Consider the following 27,745-nt stretch of genomic DNA (forward strand, 5'->3'; position numbering starts at 1 on the left):
AATTTGGTGTTTTTAACGGCTCTTGACTTGCCTGCATCATATAGGACTTGGTTGGCGCCAGGTAGGCTTGGCAACAGCTCTGAAAGGTATGAGTCATGGGAATATTTGGCAGATCCCAGAGATACTAGTACATATCTGAGAAGAAAAAAGTTCTTGACCTCTTTCAAACAAAGCAGAGGGAATGTAAAGATCAAAAGTTATAACAGTTCCAGCCCCTTTGCTATCCAGTTTTGGTATATTTTCAATTTCATGACATCATGGATTACCTGCTTGTTCAATGGCCATCTAAATTGAAAGTAAAGATTATTAAAAATCAGAATACATTACTGACATTGCTAAGGTAACTGTTGTCTTGTGATGTCATGGTGGGTTGGGTTGTATTACCCATTGTGGGTATCTAGCCAGTACAATATAAAATCTTGTTTTGGGATTCACTCTAAACAGAAGATTTATAACTTTATTGTAGAGCATACTCATGTACAGAGTTTGGAAGGTGCTATGCAACTGCCATTGGCGAAAGACATAAAATTTTTCTCAACACGCTACTGCTGCTGTAGGCAATATAGGGATACCTGCTATGATTCACTTAAAAAATGTTATGAAACATAACCTTAGAAGATCTGTTCACAGATACCTACAAATGAAGTTGCAGGGACATGAAAAAATATTTCAGTCTTCTTGTAACTGTTGTTTCACAGCAGACGAAACAATAACTGAGCAAAAGAGGCTTTAAAAATTCTATATCCAGAGCACTTGAATACAAAATTAAAGTGTAGTACTGCTTACCTCATCTGTTTCTAATTCATGTTTACTTAAATATTTTCTAAATATCTCTTGCCCTAGTATTGGGTCAGAAGCTTCCCTGAACCTACTGCTGTGTTAATTAACTCATTAAGAATTTGATATGAGATTTATGCACTGTTCTTTTACAGTCATTGCCTCACAACCAGTGATGAAAATATAACGTAGTAGAAAGACTCATTTTTAAAATTTTGTATCCACGGGAACAGAGTGTGGTCAACCAGGTTTTGTATAAATTTTTAAATGCAAATTGTTACTCTGTGAAGAAAGAGCTTGATTGCAGAGTTTTGGAAAAATATATTTATTACCAGAATGAGGAAAACAAAAAATGTAAATTTGCTCGTAATCCTACGATACTGAGGCTTCAATGGACTAAAGATGTGTTGTTTTTTTTGTATTTCCTTCTGATTCTCGATTTGTATTTTTGGATCATGGCTGCTTCAGTTTGCCTCCATCCACATTGTTTTCTTAAATTTTCACATAAGCAGAAGAAAATATTTGTTAAATATATTTTTGGTTAGGTGCAGATTTATTATGATTGAATTGAAGCTATAAAAAAAAGCTGTCTTATGCAAATGCATATGAAGATACTGTGCCCTCAGTTTTTAAATAGAGACCCCTTTGGTTAATGGGGAGATTTGCTTTAGAGTTATTGGTATAATATAGCTCACTCAGGTCCACTTAATCGATTTGGCCATGATAACGTTTTTTTTTTCATGAATTTTCTTTATTGTTTTGAAAAATGTATGAAGAATGCATTTGGTACTTTGCATATGTGGTGCTTTCTATATATACTGCAAAATGCTGACAGGGTAATGACAAATTTGCTTCTGGCATTGAAGAGCTGTATCTTGAGGTGACTTTTCTTCTTTGGTTCCTTATTCACATAGTGCCATTAGTATTGTTTGTTACAATGTAGGATATTTATAACAGGAAACATCTGTGGAGCAGTAATAAAGAATAGTTTTCATAAAGCAGTTTTACATTATCCTTCTACCAGTATCTGATAACAGTCACATTTATCTGGGTGTAGGAACGTTCTGACAGGTGTAAGGATAACTGATTGATATAAACTCACTACTGCATGAAAATGAACCTTTTGATAAAGACATCTTAGTTAGAACTGATAAGTAAAGTACAGAGAACATAACTGTCTGCTATTATGTATCATTTTATTACCTTTATGTTGATCTTGATCTTTTAAATGGATAGTAAAGCATTGACAAAAGATGACTGAATATAGACATTTGTATAATGTACCTTTAGCAGGAGCATAATCTTTAGATCAAGGACAACTTAACAGGCAAAGGGCTCATCATTCATTAAAATAGAGACACTATCTAGTTCATAACATGGAAAACTTAAACAATGCGGTATTCTAAGAATTCAAAATTAATACTTTTTCTATTTCTTCAAAATATAACTCTTACTTAGATTTTGATGGGTTGAGAAGCAGATGAAATCATTGGCCAAAAATCAAAAATAGTTAGGAAATTTATTTCCTGTTTTATCTGTTCCCAAAGCTTTTATGGGCATATCCATGTTGACATCTCTCTGATATTAAGTTATGAGCAGATGGATGCTGTGAAAATTATTACTTCATTTAATAAGATAGAAAGAAAAGTGTTTCTCCACTTACGTTTTTTCTGTGAATATGTTCTGACTCTTAAGTATTATTAATACAGTATTCTGGTATTTTAAAGAAGAAAATAAATGGAAATCTGTAATAATCTGAAATCCTGTAGAATCTAGAGATCATTGCCTTGATTATGCAATGCCATCTTACCATCAGCAAGTAGATGGAGTCATGGAATAAACATCAGGAACTTCACTATTTCGACATGTGTTGATTTAATTTCATATAGAAATAGGGTCAATAAAACTAGCTAAGAAAATTCAAATTAATAGGAAAATGTAATAGACCAAAGCACAAGGAAAGCAGGTAGGCACCCATAGTATTTTATCATATGTTAGATATTATTTCAGAATGTTGATGTAGATGTGTGTAGTCAGACAACATTAATTTATGCTTATTTAGTAAAAAAAATGTAGGAAAACCAGTTCTGTATGCTTTAAGTAGACTCTTTTTGGTGTTCAATATTTGTGATTTACTAAGTAGTCTTTTAATTAAACAAATATTTTTTTTTCTTGTGTCTGGGGCTAGAACTGTAACTACTCAGTACTACTGAGGTGGAAAAGGGAATAATAGAGTCTAAAAATTAGTGATAATCATCAGTGCTACTTCTTAATCACTCTTGATAGCTTTTTCAACTTTTATTTATTTTTTTAAAAAGGTAAACTTGAGTGGAAAAAATATATTTGCCATTATGAACCATTATGAACTTTACATCATTATCTTAAAATAGTAAAACTTTGATGTTATGTATGCATGGATGAATGTACATGTGAATGTGTTTATTGTCAGCTCATCAGAATCTGCTAAACTGCATGAGATGTGGTAATCTGATTCTTTAATTTACTGTGTTTTTATTTTAAATAAAAATAAGGGGAGGGTGGTTTTATGGAGCTACTTGGTCTGAGATTCACTCTTTCAATTGTACAGTGAAAGTGGCCTCTTGAATCACTGGTAGAACCTCGACATTTTATTTTTAATCAAAGAGATTTTCTGTCCTAAATTTAAAGGAGTCTATGCACATGATTAAGCAATTTCTTGAATGAGGGCCTTCATTTTTACCAGGAGGATGCTTCATATGAACAGTAGTCTGTGCTGTGTAATTAAAACATGTTATCAGATTTAGCTTAATTAATGTTAAAACAAAACAAATGCTTGATGCGTCCTTCAAGGACATTAAGAAAAATGCTTTCCTGCTATTCTTGATTTGTCATGTTGTGCCAATGTTGAAAATGAATGAATTATGTTACTTGCCATAGTGACAGGTTCTCTTACCTGAAATGTTGTTCTGCGTATGGCACTTGTCTAAAATCAGTTGTTCATATGCTGGAGAAGTCCATGTACATCTTGTATGCAAATTATTATCTTTTAATCTGTTTATGAATACAGCAAGATTGAGGTAACAGAGGTCTGAAAAAATTAACATTGCATTATCTTTGTTTTTGTGGGGTTAAGTTAAAACCTTCTGAGCATGCTAATATTAATTGTGGTTAATTTTCCATATTTTTATGGTGACCGAAAAAGAGGGGAGTGTGGAGTTGCCTCTTCAAAAATATACCATCTCTGTCCAAGACAGTACGTCAGCATGTCAGTGATATTTTCATGTTTAAGAAATGACTGTATGATCCACCTCACGTGACTCTTATCTCTTCTTCTCCAGAGGCCAGTAGTAAAATTTCACTTGCATCAAATGGCAGGAGAACTATGTGACTGTTTATATAAGTTGTTCAACAATCTTTGAAATATATCAGCATATGCATAGTTCACATTATTTCTTCTCTGAAATCTTGATCCTTCTAATACATGTTCAGTATTTGTGTGTTGTTTTAATATTTATATTCTTAGCCCAATAGCACAGGAAACATAGTATTTTAATTTTTATATATTTTTTTTTTAAATCCAAGGGGAACTATGTTGATAAATTCAGTTTTTCGCGTCATGGGCAGTATCATCCCCGTTAGTGATACCTGTAGACTTGATAAAGAGGCTGAAGTCTAAGTAAACCGAACAGCTGAATTTCTGTTGCATTTGAAATCATGGTCCCTTTAATTAAGGAATGAGACTTACCAGATATGGGGATAGAGGACTTCAACATACATAGCTGTTAATCTGGCACCTTCCATGAAAACTAAAATTTTCTTCTAAAAATGAAAGTTTAAAACACAAAAAGGAAAAATCTAAACAAACCCAAATTAATTCTTTACTGGAGACAATATTTTTGAATTTTTAAAATGGAATTCAGCCTTTTAAAATAATTTCTTGTAGAAAGACACAGAAAAACCTGTTTCCTGGTTTGAAACAGTACTGATCCACATCTCTGTAACGTATCTTATCATTAGAGTGCTGGCACATTTTAAAAGTGAAACCTAATGGGGAAAAAAAGAAAGAAAAAAGAAAATCCTGTAAAAGCATAAATGAGAAGCAAACCAAAACCAAACTGCACAGCTGACATTTTAGAATTGTTTAGTGGAATTGCATCCTGGCACAGGCTGATTGGAATGAATGAACCTCTCCTGACCATTGACTCTCAGTGTCTTAGAAACTGAATTCTGGAAGCATAACATGTATTAGCTTTGGTGCATTTTTTTTGATATTTACAGGTCTTGGCAATATCTGAGAGACCTTGTTTTCATTTCTGGTCACCACCTCAGAAAACTAATCAATGAGGCATGAACTGCTATATCTGCAGAGAAAGAAATGAAAAATAAACCAGAGATAATCCTTCAGTTAAAAGGTTATTCTGCGCGATAAAAGCTATTTTGTTAATTTATTTACTTACTGGTACAGTGAGATAAAGTGAGGGAACAATTAGGGAATTCTAGTTGAAAGGATTTAAAAGGGCAATGACGACTTAATATTTTAGGTTATTTGATTGACAATATAGTTACACAGATTTCTTAAACTAAAAAAAAATAGTTTTCAGTGAGTCAAAATTCTGTTTGGTTCAATTAGTATTTTTTGCTATTAGTATTTTCTCGAGCAATCATATCTTCATGCTCACAAATACTAGTTTTAAATGTTATTTTATTTTTATGTGGTAATTTGGTTAAACTAGGATAATAAGTTGGTTGTTTCTATAAAGTATCTGCAGTAATAATTGTTTCCAGATTTTATCCTTATTTTTCATATTTTCCTATTTGCTGTTCTTCAAAATGTACTAAGATGCACAAAAATTTTGTTGGTTTTGACCTATATGTGATCTGGTAGAGGATATTTGTAGTTTGCAGACTATTATATATTATTTAATTTGGTTCATTGAAACTAATTAAAAATTATTTTAATATTCAGATAGTTATTTCTGAATATAAACACCAAGTGTAAGAAAATTATTAGTAAAATGTGTACATAACATGTTACAGCAATAATTCTCAATGGTTTTTTTAACTTTTTAAAATTTATTTATCATATCTTCCCAGTGTGCAAGTCTGTATTTTGGCATGTAATTCTGTTTAGTTGCAAACAATATTATAATAAAACAAATATTTCTCATATGCATTTCTACCAATTCACTAGTATTTTGAGAAGCAGAGATACATAGGGATATCTGTCTTTCTCCAAGTCTATCAGGAGGGTTTGATCTATGATTGGGAAAAAGTAGCACGGTGAGGAACCCCTTCACCTTTTGGAAGTGGACAAGGCTTTGTAGCATCCTGTACATGCAGAATAATCCACCTTTAAGAGATTCTGTCTGTAGCTGTTGATGCTTTACAAGTTCTGTCATTTTACAGGACTGAGGAGTATCATTGCCAAGAAATTTTCTGTTTCTCTTTTGTGTCTTCATCTTTTCCTCTGCATGAGGATTGATCTTTCCTTTTTTACTCTACTTGGAGAGCTGTTTTTCACTCTGCTATTCTCTCTCCCACTTCCATTTTCATGAAGCCCATTTTTTTCCAGGACCATGAAATTTACACCTTTTTTTTACTAGCATAAGAAAAGAAAATATTATATGTTGCTCAGTTCTGTTGTCTCTAATTCCTTCCAAATGGTAGAGACATTGGCCAAGGTCTTGCAATTTCGAAGCACTTTTTTGTGGAGATGGATTGACTGTATCTTCTGTGAACTATCATGGGTATGATACAATTCCCACAAAAATCAAAGGGAGTCATTCCTTTGATTATAAAGAAAAGGGCTCACGACTGTTGTTGCCAGCAGTGGCACAGTAGTGATGCTGGAAGGGTATCAAGCAAGTTCTCTTTCGTGCCAAATCCAGGCAGTGGAGATTCTAGTAAATTCCTGTGCAACTTCCGCTCAACGCTGCAACACGGAGGCTCTTTCATGGTCCTGAACTTGTGCTTCCAAGGGAAGCATTTTGGTTTTCTTCCTCTCTTTGCTCGCTGCCTCCACCTCGTGGAACTGGCTCACCTGCCACACAGTACAGTTTTCCTAAGAAGTGATAAACTCAGAAGAGGTGGATCAAATGAGGTAGGTTCAACTTGGCTAGCTGGATGTAGAAATGGATTGTCAAAAATCAGTCAAGCCAATTCAGAATTTCTGAAGAAAGGGGGAAAAATGGACAGCTGGAGAAAAAAGTGCTAAAATGTGCTTGGATGGAGAGACTTATTGTAGATGAAGGCTGGGAAACTGCAGTGAAGCAGGCACCTTCCAACCTAGTTGTCGCTGGCTCCATTTCACAAAGCATCTCTTCTCATTTCTCCCTCCTCCGTGAAGCGTCTTTGTTTCCTATTCAAACCCTGTGTTTTTCATACCATAACTACTCATATTTATGTTAGCATCATTGTGTGTTAGGTGTTTTCCAAATGCACTAGACCAGAAGCTGTTCTGAAGGACTACTATCTGACATGTCCAGAGAAACAGGACACTAAAAGAAGATACTGCTGGTATGCGTGTATGCTCAAGATATTAATATTTAACATTTACATTGCAGTTATAAAATACCAAACTTGGGTATATTTTTGGTAGTTTTTGTTGTCCCTTGCGCAATACAGGATGGCCTCTGTATATTGTGACTTTATTAGACGAAAATTCATATGCACAGGTAGAGTAGAGAAGCACAACAATTTCAGGCTAATTTGACTTAAGTGTTTTCAGTGATGTGATTGATGCAGCTCCTGCAAGCCTGCATAAGCTTTAACAGGTTCTTATTCTTGAACAGGTTTAAGCAAATATAACCTCCTTTTTGGCTAGAGTTTGCGTTTTTCTTCTGCTCAGAGTGGTCACACGCTAAACTTGATTGTAACCCAAATAAATTAAGTTCCTATACGTAATTGTTGTGAAGGATGTGGTACATTTTCAGAGCATGTGTACTGAGTGTCTGCAGTCTAAGTGGAGTGATCACCACCTTCTTTAAAAACACGGTTACAGAAAGAGAAGAAATATGAGAATTATAGAATCATAGAATCATTTAGGATGGAAAATACCCTTAAGATCATTGAGTCCAACCGTGAATGTAACACTGCCAAGTCCACCACTAAGCCATATCTGTAAGCACCATATCTACATGTCTTTTAAATGCCTCTAGGGATGGTGACTCCACCACTTCCCTGGGCAGCCTGTTCCAATGCTTGACAACCCTTTCGGTGAAGAGATAGAGATGGAGACCCTCTGCTCTGCCATTGCAACAGCTTAGTGGTCAAAGTGGGATGTGGGGGACCCACTCGGTAGCTGTAAGTTTGTCTGTCTGAGAAAATGCAACAAGTTGGTCAGCAAGAAGACTAATATCACAAATAGGCCACACTTATTCTGGGGTAGGACACTCTCTATCCCTGTTGAAACTATTCGGGTACATGGAAGGGAATGAAAGATTTCTTGGAGAAGAGAAAAAAAATGAGCGTGAGTCTGTGTCATGATGATAAGAGGAAAGGCAAAAAAGTTGAGTGCTAATCTGTGCTTAAATAATGTTTTGATGTAAACTAAGCAAAATTTGTAGAGCACAGCCAGAATTCCTCTTCCCAGATGAGTAGTCTTACTAATTCCGAATCATCTTACCAATGTTACATTATATTTTTTTTCTCTCTAGTTTAGTAGATCTCTCAGTCTCTTCTTCAGTCTCAATATTATTATCCTGACCTGCCTACAGGATGATGATGAGTTTTCTTTTTAAGAAAGTAGATTTGTATCCCTCTGCTTAGATTGAGAAAGTCTTTCTGTCTGTATATTTCACATTCTGGGTAAGTAGTCTATATTTTAGACTATTATATACAAGTTAGTGACTGCTTCTCTTTCTGTAGTAGCTGTGTTAAAGGTGAGAACAGTAGCTGCCTAATAGGCAACTAGGGTCTCTATGTAGCCACAAACACATCCCAAACGTGATTTATGTCGTCTTAACATAGATAACTTAAAAGAGAAAGGGATGAATAGATCTTGGAGGGTGTATCTCACTGTCCAGAGAAACGTCATAAATGACTGCCTTTGACTGAATACTTCTGGAAAATTTGAGCTAGTTTAAATTAATATTCCCCCTTAAAACTTCTTTAAAATAATCAATGCCTGTAAATGAAAAATTTTGTGAAATGACTAGAATATGTTGCAGTGAAGTGTTTACTATTTAAAGATTGACTTCTTCATAACTTCAAAATATATTTTACTTGCTTTTTGCCTGGACACTTAAGCCTGTAAGTGAGCTATTCAGCTTCCAAAAAATAACAGTATAAATTTGAAACATCTTCACAGTCTTTTCAGGACTGATGGGAAATGGTGCCACATCTAATACATTATTTATCAAGCTACGATTGCAGGAATAACAAATATCTTAATTAGTGGAATTAATCAATTAAGCCTTCATACGTTAGTTGCCTGTAGTCCTCTATAAGAAAAAGAAATTTCTTCTGTTATTCTGCCTTTTAAAAATGCGGTTATCATGCTCTCCTTCTTTCAAGCATTTAGAACAAAGTCCTGATAATTTAATTACATGCCTCATTCAAATTCAGGATCATATGAACCTGTAATGGCTCAAATCATCTGTTTACTAATAATTCATACAGTAGTGCTTTTTTTTGAAGGGAGAGGGGAAGGGAGAACCTTATCTGCAATTTCACTTTGGTACAGTATTATAATTATAAAAGAATAACAATATTGTTGTACAGTCTGCCATTTAGTTCAATGTTTTTGGGTGCATTTAAGCTATTGAATTAATCTCACTTTTAAACAATAGAATATAATACTTTAATAGCTTGCCTTTGCACTGGCTTTGTGGGATGCTGAAATTAGTATTATAATGCCCTGTATATAGTTTCTGCTGAATCTGATTGCTTTAGCAGCAGTCAGTCTGATAGTATCAGGTTCCAGCTTGCATTGCTGGGTCAACATGGACCCAGGCCATTAAAGGAGGAAGGTTCAGGGAAAGTTCAGTTCTATTGTTTTACCATGGTTACAAAACAGAAAAAAAAGGAGAAATCCTGCATTTGTAACGTATTGCTTCCTTGGGCCCTGAAGGTAGTATGATCTTTTTTTGCTCTTAAATTGAACACAGAAATATAAACCTCATGATTATCTGTAATGTAAACAAAAGAGTATTTTCTGATCACTTTTAAAGTAAAACACAGATGTTCTGCATTGACTGCTGATGTCATTAAACAAAATGTTTGTATTCATTTAATTTGATCTCCCAAACTGTTAGCGTTTAAATTTGTTACTAGGTCAGTAGAAAAATTAAAACTTCATACCGGCTGTTATAATACTGACTTTTGTTTACATAGTTGTCACTTTAATTAACTCACAGTAAGGCTGTTGAAATAAGTGTGTTTGCTTTTTCTTTAAAATATAACCTGTCCATTGAAGCATTTTCTTTTTATTGTGGTTATAAAATAAAGAAACATTTTCATGAAAAAACGTGATCTTAAATATCATCATATGTGTTTAACATTTATGGCAAGGTTGTAAACCACTTGTGAGGTACCATTATGAAGGCTTTAAATCTTAAGATAAACATGTTTGTTACATATATAAGAAAAAAGAGAGAAAGGATACAGGACTTTTCACAGCATTAGTATGTTTTACATGTGAACCGTTGAAGAAGGCTAATTCTACAGCAATGAGTACTTCATTCAAAGAGGTAAATCGTGTAATGGGTGTAATATAGAATAAAATTTGCTACCTGTACCAATACGGAGAAATTCTGTAAAGCAAAAGGTTGCACAGACATTCTCTTAATGGAAAGATTTGCATGAAATTTGACTGAACTCTGAAGGTTGTGACACAGCATAATCTTCAACAATATGTTTTTATTTATAAAGGCCTTTACGTGTAATTCCCATAAGCCACTTTTTAGATAAGTGAAACTGTTAGTAGATCTGACTGTTACACAAGTCAAAGAGATAATGGCATTCAAGACAATGTTAGTTATGGAAACTAACTTACAAGGGTGAGTGTATATTTGTTATGTTCTAGAGTTGCCTGCCTCTCTTACTATTAAATGTGATCTCGTTAAGAAAAGCAAATTTCACATATGCTAAGCTGGGCCAGGATGAATGTGTATTTTAATTTAAGATCTTTGGGGAACATGCAGATAATATTGTTGACTTAGTATGTGTCATTAATCTTCCAAGACGGTGGTGCAAGGCTCATGCTCTTAGGGTCTGTCTGCCCAAAGAGGTTTACAAGAGAGGTCTGTGGTCATTTGGAATAGTCATCTCACTTTACCATTGCTATTGACTGAATTGATGTTTGAGTCTTAACAATAACGTTGTGGAAAGGAAAAAAAACCCACGAAAATACTTGGTTGGTTGGCATATGTGAGAGTTGGGAAACTTCATAGGCGCAAATGAATACCGAGTAAACTCTATTACCCTTTGTTTACCCTTGACTACGCTTCTAGGTTTGATATCCATTAGCAAATGACATCTGTTTTTTCAATTGAATATGATGTTAATTTTCTTTCTTAAATGATTATGTTAATGTTACTGTGCCCTGCTAATCACCTGCAGGGATTGTGGTCTGTATGTACGCATACTACACAGTTCTGTTTGCATATGTAGGTATAATGATCAGCCTTATAGATCACGGTTCTGTCACGATGGGGAGATTGGAGATACTCATCTTTCACGATTTAGTACTTGGTGAAAGACTCACAGAAGCTAGAGGTGACCCTTTTACATACTATGCGTTTCTCTAGCTCACTTGAGTGGTGCATAGTCTCACAACCCAGTGGGAGAGAAGATGGCAATCAGTACTTACTAAAGATGATGATTCCTTCTAGATTGATTCCTCCTTTGCTTTAAGGCATTTCGGGACCACAACACCTATTGCCTTGGGAATATCAGCCTAGAGACTCCCGTATGTACACATACCCACCCACCCACCCAAAGAGTTACTGTGTGAGACAGAAAGCTTTTGCAAGGACTAAATCTCCTGTGCCTGGGAGTCCAAGGCATGTCTTGTCATTATTTTTTTCTTAAGTCATTGAATAAATGGATAAATTGGAACAGATGACTGCTTTACTGTTCTGCTTGCCAGACCCCTTTTGTGTATCTGAGCCTCTATACTGGAAGATACTGCTTAAGAACTGAAAAACTCATCTGTTTTAAAAGACAGTATAATGAAAAAGCATCATTACAAACATATTATACTTTGCCACTTTATTCAGTTCTATTAAAACAGATTATATCTGATATCAAAGTCAAGAAAGTCTTGAAGGCATCACTCCGACCTTCAGCCAAGCACTTAACCAAGCATGTTTCTGGAGAGGATAATGTCTAATTTGATTCCTGTTCTGTAAAACAGATAGTCTTCTGCTGATTTTTCTTCCCCCCCAAGAACTTGGTCCATTACCACAGAAACCTGCCCAGTTCTGCCAGAAGTACTGATTCACAGCATAGAAAGCATATTGTTTGGTCAAGTAGGTGTTTCTTTCGTATCATCTTTAGTACTAGAGTGAAGCTTGAAACTACAAAAGCTAATATGAAGTCTCAAGCAAACAGATAACATCTTGGGGAAAACATTATTATTGGTGAAAATGTCATTCTTAGTTTGACCCATGACACTTGAATGTTTACAACATCTAACATTCAGAGATCATTAGTCAGAATAAAATCAGGAGAAAAAACTTTTGGATTAGTTTATTTCATGATTTTGGATGATTTTTCGTTTCTAACCCCTTAACTTGCATGTGGCATAACATTTTCAGAGCTTTTTCTGCATGTGAGCAAGACAGTGATAGAAAAGTAAATTTTTATTGGTAAGAAAACAGAACAGAAACTGAGGTACTTGGTTTTTGAAACTAAGGCTTTCAGAAAAGTAGAAAATATGAAGAGTCAAAATATAATTGTGAATTGGCACCTGCTTTAACTCTTGCCTAACTTGACTCTGGGCATGGAAAGAAAATGTGTTTGTAATTATTATGATTAATTTGTATTTCATTATCATTTTAATGCTCAGTCAGGATTCAAGCTTGTTGTGCTACGAGCTATATGGACAGAGCCAAAAGATAGTTCTGTGTACAGGTTATATATGGAGATGTTCCAGGCATGGAGAATGTCAATCAGACATCATATGGATGTATATACTGGCCAGCTGTAGTATACCCCAGGAGAGCATGCTGCAAGTCTATGGTGCCATTTTGACCATCTTGGAAGTTGTGCTCCTGTAAGAAATTCTCTTGTATGAAATTCTGTCGTACGTGTCCCATACTGCTGAAGATACGAAGTTCAGAAAAGGAAGGATGAATTGAATTGAAGGTGTCTCAACCAGAATTCATAATGAGAATGCTTTTACAACCATTAAAATTAAACAGCGAATTTAGTCTTTTGTTTTGGGGGTTCTTTATTTTGGTTAATGTGAGATATTTTTGAGAAACACACCATTCTTTTCAGAGCTAGTGCGTCAGTAATTTAAATTAATTTTAAACTCTAATATCTTTCTCTCATAATGTGCTTTGGAGATGGGGATAAAGGGACTAAAGCAAGTGTAAGTCTTCCCTTCAGAGAGTAAATACAGAGCAGATCCATGGTTAGGCATGTTAAATTACATATTAAAATAAATTTCTCAGTAACTGATTTCTGTCTTTCTGTAAAATAGATCCTTTGATATCTTCAAATGTAACTATAATGTATGACGCTTCAGCCACATGGAATTACCAGAATTACGCAGAAATATAAATAATAATAAAATCTTACCAGAAGTAGACACATTTGTTAGCTCTGTTCTCTAAAAACATACTACTTGTACTACTTAACAGAAATGACTGATTAACTTTCCAGTGTTTCCCTAGGGTAACACATTAGTAACAGACTGTTATTTCTGATAGGGCACACTTTACATAAGATAGTTATGGGACAGCTTTGAGCACTGGTTGTATTTCAGACCTGCAAGTAACATATCTACAAACACCGACTAAAGGGTTATGGTATTACATGGTGCTATCGCCAGATTTGATCCTCTGTACCTTGATAGCAATGCATGAATGACTTTTAAGTTGTTGAAAGGATAACAAATAAAAGGGTCTTGGGTTCGATCACTTTAATATTTCCACTTGTACCTATAGTATTGTCTATTTTTTTTAAATTTAATTTTTTTAGGACTTGGAAGTCTTAGGTTGGTATTCTGTCTCATCCAAATTACTATAGTACTACTGCTCCGGGGGGAAAACTGTACTACTATTCGTATGGTTATAGATGCCAAGAAAACAAAGGAGGTTTCTGCAAAGAAAACGGGAGGTTGAATTTGGTTAATTGTTTCTGTTCCTTGTCTTGCACAAGGAAAATAAAATGCAAATTTATTTTACGATATTCCATAGTAGAGTATAAAGGCCAAGCAAGACTACATCTAGTCTCGCAAGGCTGGAACACTGTAACGCACCTGGGATCTCGAGTTCACACACAGGAGATTTTGGGGGACTGAGTACACAGATCAGGGATTTTTCCTGGAATATACCATAATTTATTTTTTCCCTATGAGTTCATATTTTGATGTGTTTTGGAAGTAAAGTACAACATGCGTACACACAAGGATTTACTAATTAATGGCTACCTACAAGGGTAACCAGCCCTCTTGTATCTCTTGGTCCATATGGAGTTTAAGTGATGAGCATTGTTCTGGGTGTTGCACAAACCCATTGCTATACTAATAGCTGGTTTCTGTCTGAACAATTTGAAGTCTGAACAACAGACATGAAACTAATGATGTGCATATTCATTAACTTTTAGTTTAGGACTTGCTTACTGATGTCAGATAGAAGTGCACTCAGAGAGTAGACTCATTTCACCAGTGTTACTGGTACAGTGCTACTGAACGTAAGTATCTCACTCTGGCCCTAGATATCCTCTGTTCAAAGAAACCTATCATTTTAATGCTCAGTACTCATCTAGTAGATTCATTCATAGATTTGTATTTGTACATATATGCAAATAGAAAACATCTCATTTAAAGGTTTAAATTCTTGATTTTAATTAATACTGTGTTGTTACCATCAGTCTGGGTTACATCAGCTGTGTGTTTATAGCTATACAGACTAATGGAGAGTCTTGTCAGTGTTTTGTATCACTACTGATACTCTCAAATGTACAATAAAAGTCACTTTTAAGCTTTTATTTAGGTGGTTCCAGTAATTCTCTGGAAGTGTATGGGTAATGAGTGTGGGTTTTCAGAATTAAAAATAAGGTGAGTAAAGGGCAGTGAACATTAACCACAGTTTCTGGCAGAGGCTAGAATAAAATTTTTCATTTTGAGTATAAATAGTTTTTTAAAGGGCAAAGGGTTTAAGATATAGGCAGCTTCATTAAAAAGGTGACAGTTCACTTGTTTCAGCATTTCATGCGAAGAATTGTGGCCAATTAAGTGATGAATGCATTCAGATATTACAGTGGATACACTTATATGATAGAACTCCATTATCCACTGTTATGAATAAGAATAGCATATTAATTAACAAACTGCCAGGAGAACCAGAGTATTTTCACAAAATACTTACCTTGAATAGTACAATATTTCTTTTCTTTCTTACTTGAGCTTAAATCAGCATTGAAGTGTTTATGTATCTTTAATTTAATACAGGTGGTAATGGACACCAGCTCTGTGACCCCTTGAGTGATTGTGGGCTTGTTTATTATGGAGGTGTTTTTTCTTTTTGTGTTTCTGTTCTTTTTTGAATGGAGCTCAAAATAGCAGCTGCTGCCCAGTATGTCCTACTGGAAAACAAATGAGATGTTACTTTTCCAAACGAGTTAAACAAAAATTTCTGAAATTAAGATCTTTGCTTATGTATGTATGGTTATATATGTGTTCAAAAGAGGAGTGTGCTATTATATGGTCTGATTCTGCTTTGCATCTAATTGGTTAATTGTACATGCAATTATCTGATTTATGTTCACAAATTTGTAATTACATGTGCAAGTTATATGCAGAGATGAATGCAGATGGTTAGAAAACAAGCCTTGAAGCAGGACTGTTCATTCCAGCTAAAGTTCATACATTTAAATCATTGTTTCAGGCCATCTGCAGACTCTAACAAACATAATCACATCAGTTACACTTGCTTCACATTAGGAATCATCTCAGCAACTTGAAGTAGAAACTTTTTTTAAAAAAATGAAAGCTTAAAATTCTTCTAGATTGTGTCATTTATGGATCAAACCTGCCTTTCTGGCCTATTAGCTCCATGGTTGACATTTTTATCATATACATAGTAGATGTTGTTTTGAGGGAATGTTTTTAGAAGTAAAAGCCTAAGAAAGGATGAAAACAGTTGAGGAAAAAATAGGCTTTGCATCTGTTATAGTTTGGGGTTTCATGTGGGTGAATAACACTGTTATAAGGAATCCTTTAGCTTGCATGTTTAAATTATGGGTGCGGTTTATGCTGTAAGGTTGAGTAAAATGGGGAAGGCATCTGTTATAACTTGACAGAAAGTGTTTGTGGGAAGCATGCGCTTTAGATCACTGCTTTTTGTACAGCGTTTTGTTTTTTTTTGTAGTTGCAAGAATTATTCTGAAAAGACAGCAGTGTAAATAGAGGAAATAAATAAACATGATTTTGCAAGATTTTCTTGGTGCTATTGCTAATATTCCTAAATAACTCTCGTCAGGATCTTGAGTGCTGTGATTTCTGTACTTCTGTTGGATATTCTGAGTACTCTTTCTGATGCAAAGTTTATATCAAGTAAAAATATATCAATATGGTTTGAATCTATGCATGAGTTCTGTTTAATAATTGCATTTCATTGTTCATTCAGACTTATGTTCTACTCTAGCTTGTATGGCTGTCATCATCAGAGGCTTGTGTTTCACAGTTATTACATAATCATGAGAGCCAATGTACTTAAATGTTTTAAGAACTTTCAGGCAGATCTAGTGTTTCAGCTAATTAGATGAAGCAGTGAACTTTTTGGCTTAATTTACTTCTGACATCATAATTCTGCCACCCAACATAATTAGATTAATTTCTTATCTGTTTTCACTTTCCAATAGATGACTTACAGATATCAATTTCATTAAGCGAACAGTCACATTTCCGTAATATTTTAAACTTATGTACAATCACAGCTATATTCAAATCTTTTACTGTAATTTACTCCAGTAACACTCACATTTCTAACCGGTGTTATTTTCTTTCTTGGCCTTTGGATCATTCATATATTCAAGTAGTATGGTCAGTCAAGCAGAATATTTTTCTTAGATTCTTTCATTGTAGTTGTAGTGGGACTTCGAGCATCAAGAGTTGACAGGTGTTGCTGTGGCATATATTCTATATATTCTTGCACTTGTGTACCTTGTATCTTGTACTCTTGTCTCAGGAATATTCCTGATCTTGCTGAAAAACAGTGATTTGGGCTGAGGAAGATGGAAATGGCATGATGTTTACATGACTGGTCTGTTAGGTAAAAAAAATAGTTCAACACGGTCTTCTCTAACCTCACAAAAGCTTAGTATCCTAGTGGTCATGTATTACTGCAGTAAGTGGCTTTGGAATGGGATATGGAGTGCAATATGTTTTCTTCCATTTAGCTTAATTATTTGGACTGCTGATAACTGGTGCTGGATTTCTGACCAAATATCCATTTTTGGCCATATTGGTTTAAAAATAGCAGTAAAATGTTCTGTTACTGAAATGTAGTAATATTTCATCAGTATGCTTTATCCACTAGTCACTCTTGTAACAGAATCTAATTCTTTTGCAGACCATTCCTATACTTCTTCGTGAAGACTTTTAAACAGATCCTTGTATTTATTTTTATCAGCATTGTTTGCTGTCTCAATAACTCCTTCTAATATATCATGAGTTCAGCACTAATTACTGCGTGAGAACATTTTCTGTTTAACTGTGAGAAGAAAAATAAATTTAAGGTAATTGCGCTGAGAGTTTCATTGTTTTATACGACTGCTGCAAGCAAAAAGGACATAGTGTGATTTCTAATGTTTGTTTTACTAACTGTCAAAATAGCTACATGCCCAGTGTTAGAATTGCATTGTTTTGCTTTGTTCTGGAGTAGGAGTAGAAGGGTAAAACTTAAAATAGTAAAGTATAAGGTTTAGATCGATGTATGTTGTCATTTTTTTTTTGCCTTTAAAATGCTAGTTCAGTGCATTAGAAATATTTATGAAGGTTACCTTGGCAAGCGTCTCCCAACCAATGGAATTAAATTACACAAAAGGTTTAGTCAGTCTTCCTAGACCTTATTTTTCAGAACTGACACGCCCTTGGCTCAAGTCTTATTAGTGTGAAGGCTGCACATATGATGCTGAGAGCAGCATGGAAGCTATCCCAAAAACCAGAAGTACCATGTATACCATGTGGGAATAGTCCACTGTCTTTGGTTACAGGTTGTCACAGGGCATCCCTGTCTTTGCATTAAGTCAGCAAGTAGCCTCAGGCTGTGATATCCTCAGCCCTTTTGCAGTGGCCGTGGTATGACGAGCACATAATAACCACTTCCAGTCATTGTTCACCTAAATTTCATTCAACCAGGTTCTTTGAGGTCAAAAATTCTGTGTCAGGCTTTGAAGCACTGAGGGGAGGTAGAACAACTGAGAAACAAAGCCTAGATTTTCAATATGAACCTAAATGAGATGCATAACTGCTGATGTAGCTAAAATTAATATTGATATTCCGAGCTGTTCTAAGCAGTTCTAAGAACATAAAAAATACATTAAATAAATACACCAAATGCTTGTTACAGATTTGCTGCCTATCACCTCCAGAGTGTAACTCTCCATGCCAACCCCCAGTATTACTGTTTATAAAACTGACTGGCCAATGGCAGCTTCACTGCATCATGTTTACCCTGTTTCAAATGAGGACAATATTTCTGTGCACTAAACATGCTCACAGACAAGGTTAAAAATAAAACTGTAAATGTAGAAAACTGACCCTGAAAATAACTAGTTATGGCTAGAAAGGCGGTTTACCTTCTTACAGCTGGTCAGAGTTGCTGTTTTCTTTAGGGATACTTCATGTATTGAATAAATATAATTTTAAAGAGTGAACTTTTGTTCATCTAGAGATAATTTTGTACAATTATTCCTTGAAGTCAGGACATGAGAGGGATAAATCACAGCATTATCTCAACTTCCTTGCACACTCTTTTCATTTTATAGTATATGTTTTGCCATGCAATTAGTCATCTATAAAATGCTAGTAACATACTCTGAGAGGTATATACTACTCATGAAGAGTTTCAGCTGTTTTGGAACCAATACCTTCCTTGGTGCTCAGAACTCTTAACAGAAATCAGTGGGAGGTCTACATGTCTAAGGCTTTCAAGGATGAGATCCTTAAATTTTAAAGCCATGGCTGTCTTCTGGCAGATAGTGAAAAGAGCTGAATGAAAAGTCCACTTACTTTTAAAGCCTTCATATAAACCTGTACCTATTCTCCCTTCATCTCCTTTTGTGTGATTGTGCAGGACCAGATCTTCTGCTGATTATGTCTGCTTTTAATTGTTTTGCACTATCAGAGTGATTTGTAGGAGCAAGCTCATACTTTGATAATACAATTGGAGGTGTATAAAATTTTAAAAGTATAATCAAAGCAAAATATTTTAGCTGATAATAACCACTGATTCTTCCATTTTTTAGTTGTTAATTCAGCCATCTGTTGTTGTCTAGATTTGGTAGCACTGGAAGGATGTAAAACTAATATATGTTGATCGAAAGACCAATAAAGAACTACTTCAGACAACTTGCTGTATTTTAGGACAATGTACTCTCAATTGCTTCTCATGTTTTGTACCTTTCATGCCAGTTACATTGCAGAAGACATATTCGTGCTTTCCTTCAAAGATGAAAATGTTAGAGCCATAGTATTCCTTGAAGTATTTGTGAAAGTTGAAGGGATGGAATACAAATCTGACCAGAAATTGATGGATTTATTTTCAGTGGTTCTGGAAAGTGTACCTTTACTAAAGGTTCTGTACCTTTAGTTCCCTTGTCACATAGTGATATATTGTAATTGTAAATTGTGATAATTGTCTACAAATCTGAGTTTTGAGGGAGCTAAATGCATTTAGGGGCTTCACTCTAAAAACTGAGTGCTAAGTTAGTAATATGTGGTCCTGTAGGAAGCTTTCATTTTCTTCTTCAGCATATGTTAAGATATCTCACACATGAAAACTTCAGTTTTAGAAAGGAAAAAAATCTAACCTACATATTTATATTTCTAAAAGCAGAGAGAGTGACAATGTTTCCATTACATCTACTTTTTAATGGGAAAACAAGGAACTGGTAACTTCCCTTTGAGTTCTCCTCAGGTCTTTAAAGCAGTTAATCATTGTGGCTTCCTTGAATCTTTGTTGAAATAGTCTAATTTAATCTTCAAAGAATGAAACAGTAGAGAGGAAGACCAGGTGTGACTTCAGATATAGGTCTGTTTCTTCTAGGGTCTTCTTGTGGAGTCCTGAAAGACTCCTTCACTTCTCCATACTATCACCCTATGTATTCACACAACTCATGTTGGCTTTTTGGGTTATGGCACTTCAGCCTGCTTATCTTAGCTCTAAAAAATCCAAACTGTAGTCATCTTCAAAATCAAAATGGGTCAGCTTTGAGTAGTTTACCCATTGAGATAATTAACATTACCTTAAGAAGTCAAATGTTTCTTCAGAAGAACCAATTGTTCTTCCAATGATTTTACTCAGATAAAAGACAAAATCTTACAATATCTTTTATATCTTTGTAAAAGCTTGTATATAAATTCTAAATTTGAGTAAAAAGAGTATCAGCAGTTTTTAAATGATTATTTTTGTATCTCAGTGACATCAACCAGAAGAATGACTTATGTTGCTCTGACATTTAAATATATCTTTTGCGAAACTAATCAGCTCATACCTATTTAAATTATATTTTATTTTCATACTGAAAACGAGTCTACTGATTTTGATACAAAATAGGAATATGAGTAGTTTGAAGCAGGCTTCTTATCATGGAATGAAAGTGAAGTTGTCCTAATGTAAAAATAAGTAGGTCTTCACTATACACAAGTTTAGGAAAAATATTAACAAAATGATTCATTAAGTTATTTTTGTCATTCTGTTTATGGTAGTTAAACTCATTTTCTATGCTTTTAATGCTTTTTTTTTTTAAAGAGTTTATCATATAGCTATAAAAATGATAATGAACTACAGAACAACATACACGTTTTCAAATAGAATCAAATTTATTATTTTTTTAAAGTAATTTTTACATACTGTTTTTTCCATAACTTTGGTAATGATTTACACAAAATTCTTGTGATTTTTATATTTTGAAAACAGATCTTATAAAATTGTAGTATTTCAAGTTGGGAGTTTGATTAACGAAACAAGTACATAATATAAATAAGAAATTAAGACAATTGTTGTTACTAAATAAGTTATTTGGGACAATTACTATGTGCTTATTTTAACCAGTCAGAGATTTAGGCATTTTAATTGTGTATTGTATAGTCTGCTGTCACTCTAAATCAGATCTTCCAGACCTTAAGAAATAATTCTTAGATATGTTTTTCTGCCTTGTCATAAGGAACAAACATTTCTTAAATAGATAAAAGCCTTTTTATAGTAAACTGGAGTTAGTCCTTTGTCACTTAAAAATTATATCAGGAAAGAAGAGGTTTACTTCTCAGAAATTTCATTTAAATATTGTTAGTTGTGTTGGATTTGGGAGTTTAAGACTTCATGAAAACACTTATTTGGTAAATTTTGGGATAAATCATGGAGTAGAGTTGGGTTACTAGGCTCATTTATGGCTTTGAAGGAGACAACCCTTTTCTATAGAGTAGCACAATCAAGTCGATCGTAGAAGGCGACCAAAGGAAGGGTTTTGCCTTGGATATTTTAATATCATTCACCTATAATTTGCTGCTGACCTTTGTTTACAGATAAGGTCCATGGATATCTTCTCTTAGGCTTTGAAGAGGGGTGGTTTTATTCCTCAAAGTCAAAGGCAGAATCATTCAGACTTCACCATGGCTATATTTAGTATTAAGCATCAAACAGAGTCTTTGCAGGAGTGAACTTGTTTTTTAAAGACCTGGAGGTCACTGGTAGGTTGTGCATTATGCCGTGGCACCCTGCTTGTGTTTTTTATGCTGTTGTCAGACCCTTCCATACTCATATCACAGCAGTGATTTGAGAACAGTGCATCATCATAGGTATTTAAATCAAGCCATTAAAGTTTTCTTACATAGTGGCATTTTTTGGTGGGTGAACATATTAGAAACACTCCATTTAAATCAGATCATTTTTGTCTCTAATGTTTTTATCAGTTTTATGTGTATTCATGGTATGTTTATTTTTATTGTAAATCACAAAGGAAATTTCAAAGAAAAACAGAAGACAAAATTTGGTTCTGTGAGCTGGAATAAGACAATATTCTTCTTCTACAACTGTTTTTCTTGTAGTTGTGAACATATGATGATTTTGTTTGTATTAAAGAAAATAAAAAATCCCAAACCAATCAAAGAAATTATCAAGCTTATAATTTTAATAATGACCTCAGCTCAGGACATTAAGTTGGGAATTAATGATCAGTTAAGGTTAATGACTCAATGCCTTGAGTCATTAAACTCCAGAAAATGCCCTGTACTTAGATTGTTTTTGGTTTATTAAAGGTAGGTTGTAGAAACTGAAAAAAAAAAAGGGTATTTCCAGACACAAGGGGAATGAATATGAACAGAAACCAGAGGTATTTTATTATCTGCCTCCTTCTGCAGTCTCAGCATAGCTAAAAATGCCATTATCCTTGATGAGAGTTTTGTTAGTGTGAGGACCTAAGGAGCAAAACCTTCCACAGCCACCTTTCTTCTCTTTCTTGTTTTGAAACAAATAAAAACCTCAAATGTTTGGCAAAGCATAGGTTAACACTGCAGTTTTAGAACTGCACATCACCTTTTTCTGTCAAGTTGCTCCACAATGTCCCCTAAATAAGCAGTTGTAGGATATTGCAGTAGTACCATGCTCTGATCTATACATAAGAATGCAAGCCTTTGGATATGTATTGTATGTAGCAGGTACATATTTGCATGTAAGTGGGTAATAAGTATTTTCATTGTAATCTCTATCTAATTTGTATGCTACTTACACAGTCCAGGAGATGAAAAGTTCTGTATGTGAGCATGTAACAGACAAGGAGTGCTTAAACCTGAAGCCCTTTATTTTTCCATAATGGACAGATATAAGCTGCTATGATGGCAGTTGCTCAACAGTATCTTACAAATAATTCTGAGTCTTTTCTGACATAAAGTAGTATATTTAAAGTAAGGTGTCTTAGTGAGATTTTCACTTTAAATAGAATAAGGGTTAAATGATAACTTGACTTATCTTTTAAATGACAAAAAATAAAGAAATTGCAAGACCTTTTCACACATTAGATATGTATTGTCATTTATCATCTAGATATCAGGCTAGCAGTGCGAAGTAATAAAACATATCATCGAAAAATGTGCTATAGGTCTGAATCACTCTTTCATTCCACCTCCCAGCTAACTGTAGTATTAAATCAAACAAGCAGAACATTTCCTTAGGCAGCCATTGCCTTTTAATTTCCTGAAGAACCTTAAAATATCATTCATTACAAGTACTACACATATTTGGTTTTTAAAAGTCTCATAAATCAATAGCAGGCTGACTGTAATAATTATTACAAGTTAGTGCATAATTTTCGTGCTGAAGGCTGCATGCAGAACTTTAGCATATGCAAACGAGGCAATTCAAACTGTGTATAGATATTAATATGAAGAAGCAGGTAACGAGGTGCAGGCTATGAATTATGCATCAAGAGCGGCTGATCTTCAATGAGGAAAATGAATTCAGCATGTAATCTAATTAGTGATGGAAGTCTATTACATCTAACTGCAAAAGCAACCGTCCTTGAAACAAATTTATTTACAGTCCATGTTACCACTTGAAACAACTTTGAAATAATGTGTAAGACAACAGCTTAATTGTAAAAATTTTTTTGTTTGTTTGTTTCAGTTCTAGACCTGGAAGGCCTCCTAAGAGGACTCAAAGTGTCACTTCCCCAGAGAATTCTCATATCATGCCACATTCTGTCCCAGGCCTAATGTCTCCTGGAATCATCCCGCCAACAGGTAGGATCGCTAGAAACACCTTCACGTGGGCAATCTTTTGAATCCATGGCTTATATCCACTTGTTAATAAATTAACAGTCTAGGAAACCAGCACCCAAATATCACAAAGGAGTTCCTGAATGTAACATTATTGCTACATAAATGTATTGTATATAATGGAAATTGTGACAGCTCAGTACTTTAAAATGCAAATAACTGAGGAAATAATAATCCTTTATAATTTTTTTCCCCGTTCTTTTTCTTTATAAACAAAAAACCTTTCAAAGTGTGAATTACTTATCATTAGACAATAATCTCCCTATTCATTTTTAATAGATCAGATATCTTCTGGTTTTTTTCTGCTTTGCTTGATTAGATAGTGTCATCATGAATATAGTTGCCTGAAGAAACTGAGTTAAAATAACTCCATGCTGCACACACATCTTTCTTAATTTTTCATCCTGAAATTCTGTTTTTGATACATCCCCTAAGGCCTTATACTAATTTAAAGTCCTGTAACGATCTGTTTCTCAAACCACTATTTTATTTTGAAAGTTACTATAACATCTCCTAGCAGTGACTTGCTCTTAGACATAGTTAAATTAAGAAAGGCTGTGTTTCAGGAAGGAGATGAACAGAGCCACCTGAAGATGGAGGCACCCAACAGTCAAGCTGTTGATGGTGGTACCACATTCTCTCTCTTCATGTTACAGATGGCTTAAATTCTCCCACTTGCTTCAGCAAAGCTCACCTGAGCTTCCACTTCTGCCCCTGTTGTTCCCCACTTGTTTACACAGTTCTGTCTCTAGCACTGATCTTCTCTAAGGCAAAGGAAAGATAATAAACTAGACAGATCCAAATAAAGAGGAAGGTTGCTGGGTCTTGGAGACTGGATGGATGGGTGGATGTTTTGGGTACGTGCCCATGATTGTATGCCTGTTGAAGTATGAGCATGATCCTTGGCATGGTTTTGGTCATAGCTGACTAACATTCTACAAAAAAATGCACAGTTTTTTTGGAAATATCAGGAAATATCACATGCCAGAAACTGTTAGCAGTTTGGATGCAAGTGTCTTGTCTGGAGAAGGGAGGAAAGTGAAGAGAGTTTAGCTCTGTGGACAAAAGTGAAGCCATGTCTCTTGGCCTTAGGGCTCAAGAGCTGCGTTACATAGTGAGATAGACACATAGCCAGAAAGGTTTTATTAGGAGTTTACAGCTTTTCAAAAGGCTAAAGATCAACAGGAGTGACGAAATTAAGAGAAGTCAGACATCTAAGGTTGGTAAGAGAGAGTTATAAAGCAAGCAGAGGGAAGGAGGGATGAGACTGAGAGTGCAGGCAAGCATGGGAGGGTGTCAGGCAAGGACTCACACTGGTAGTCTGGGCAGGTGTGACCAGCAAAAAAAAATGAATTGGGATTAAAATATCTTATACAACAGGAATTACAGGATAAAATCTAGTAAAGGAAATGGAGTTAGTGGAGAGTGAATGCAATGTGAGAATAACAGAAAGTGTCTATGTAGGGAAAGAACAAAAGTTTTTATAGGGCAGAAGCATTCGTGTTTATGAGGGAGACATCAAAAATTGCAGAATCAAAGGGAAATTATTTGGGGGAAGTAAGGCAGGAAAATATCAAAGAAAAAAATGCATGTGAAAAGTAGAAGGGAGATGACATGAAAGAAGTCAGAGACAAATAAGCAAGCTGAAAAGAGGGAGACAGGAAAAAAAACCTTGTCAACAGTATCGTTTGGGGTTTTGTGTTACAGTTAATATAAAAGAGCAGATTGCCTCTTGATATAATATCTTCTGAGTTTTTTTTTTAACATTTTTTTAATTCTGAGAAAGCAGCTTAAAACCACAACTCATGCCTAAAGTATCCAATTCCTCTCTAGTCCTTTAAAGCTGATCGTAACAAGTTAATGATAAAAATATACGGTACTAAAAACACAGATCCAATTTCGTAGAATATCAGCCCACAAAACCAGATGTAGACCTTTTTAAAATGATAATTAAAAAAGAGAAGAAAATAAATCAAAATTAAAGAAAATAGGCATGTGTAAGATTATCATTCATCGAATCCTTTTAGGATGGTAATACTTTGTAGTCTCTTGCATAAGAGGAAAAGTTTAAATGAAATCACTATTAAGTTTGAACTGGTTTCACATTACATGGCTTACCACAACAGAAGGGGTGAACATGACTTTTTCCCATTGTGGTTGTGTTGAGGCTCAAACAGCACAAAAAATGCAAATGCTGACACTGTTAGCAGCAAGCTCAGGGGTATAGTGTTCCACGGAGTATGGCTCAGCAAAGGTAAGGAACATCATGACAGCAGTGCTACGTGATAGTCATTCCAGCATTTTATAGACAGGCAAGTATGAAAAATAGGCTTATAATCTGGTTTTGTGAATTCAAACTAATGAACATTTGTGCATCTATATTGTGAATAAGTACCAAACCACTGTAAGAGCCCTATGAGGAAAGAACTGCTATAACTGCAATAGATGAGGTAGGTGCAGTTGTTATGTGCTACCACATTAGTTGATACTAGAAAATTCTTGCTGCTTGTGAGAATTTTCGCTATATACTCATAGAACCACACAATAGTTAAGATTGGCAGGCACTGCTGGAGATCATCTAGTCCAGCCTCCCCTGGTCGAAGTAGGGTGACACAGAGCCTGTTCAGGGCTGCTTCCAATTGAGGTTTGAGTATCTTCAAGGATGGAGACTCCATGTCTCTTTGCAACCTATGCAAAGTCCAGTGTTCAACTACTCTCAAAATAAAATCTTTTTTCTTCCTTTTCAATGGAATTTCCTGTATTTCAATTTCTGTCCATTGGGCAACACTGAGAAGAGTTTGGTTCCATCTTCTTTACTTCCCCTGCCCCCATCAGGTGTTCATACACATTGATAAGTTCCCCCCTTCAGCCTTTTCCAGGTTGAACAGTCCAAGGTCTCTCAGTCTCTCTTCATATGTCAGGTGCTCAAATCCCTTAATCATCTTTGTTGCCCTAAGATGATTCCTGGTTTGAGAAGTTTGTGAAGTTTGTATTTCCTGTTAAAGTCCAGCTCTAAGCAGAAAAAAAATCAAACTATCAGATTGTTAAGTGCTTCCATCCCTCTCTTTTTTGTAACAAATTCTTCTTTTTAAGCTTTCTGATTGACTTAATAATCTGAGTATAATAACTAAGTTTCCTTCCGGCCTACAAAAGAGTATAAGTGATCACACAAACAATTATGTGCTATTTAATGCTCTTTAAGTAACAGAGATGTGCAATTATTAGGTATATCTAGGATACACAAGGCTATGATCTAACGTATGATTTTTACTTGAAAATTTTCCCTTTTCTGAAATCTGCTGCATAGTACAGAAATATTCATTTAAAGGTGGAAACCCTGGTTTCTAAAGGGGCTGGTTCTGTATGCATTGTTTATATGTGCAAATAATATTGGTACAAAACTGTATGCTGAGACTTCTCATGAAATGTCATGATTTAAAATTTTTGTAGGAGACCAAGTTAAGGATCCCTTGAAAATGTAGTGTATTACTGGTCCAGTCTGAAAACCCATTCAGAGAGGGTTGCATCATCACTTAGAATGGATTCGCTTTAGAGAAGTATTCAGGGACTAAGCTGAGATTTAGGGACTATATTGAGAAAGAAAATAAAAGGGAAAAAAAGAAATAATATTCTACTTTTTTTTAGGGTGCATAAATTGAAGAAGTGAGAATCACCTCTTGGGTGATGTTCTGTCCATTTTTATCACAAGATTCATAAATATTACCCACAATTGCTCATCAAACCACTGTCTTTCATTAGGGTCAGCTTACAGAATGTTCTCAACTTTAGAAAAGACTGGTCAGCTGACAAAAGACAGTCTTA

At 34.8% G+C, this 27,745-nt stretch overlaps 1 protein-coding gene across 3 annotated transcripts in view; it reads left to right on the forward strand.

Moving 5' to 3' along the window:
• Window positions 1-27,745, forward strand: part of DACH1 (dachshund family transcription factor 1) — a 382,319-nt gene that overhangs the window by 129,568 nt on the left and 225,006 nt on the right. For all 3 annotated transcript variants that reach the window (XM_068421222.1, XM_068421205.1, XM_068421212.1), the window contains exon 2: window positions 23,772-23,887. In XM_068421222.1, the coding sequence (XP_068277323.1) occupies window positions 23,772-23,887 (116 nt within the window). The remainder of the gene's footprint in view (window positions 1-23,771; window positions 23,888-27,745) is intronic.

Source organism: Nyctibius grandis, chromosome 2, assembly GCF_013368605.1.
Source record: "Nyctibius grandis isolate bNycGra1 chromosome 2, bNycGra1.pri, whole genome shotgun sequence".
In the NCBI taxonomy this organism is placed as follows: Eukaryota; Metazoa; Chordata; class Aves; order Nyctibiiformes; family Nyctibiidae; genus Nyctibius; species Nyctibius grandis.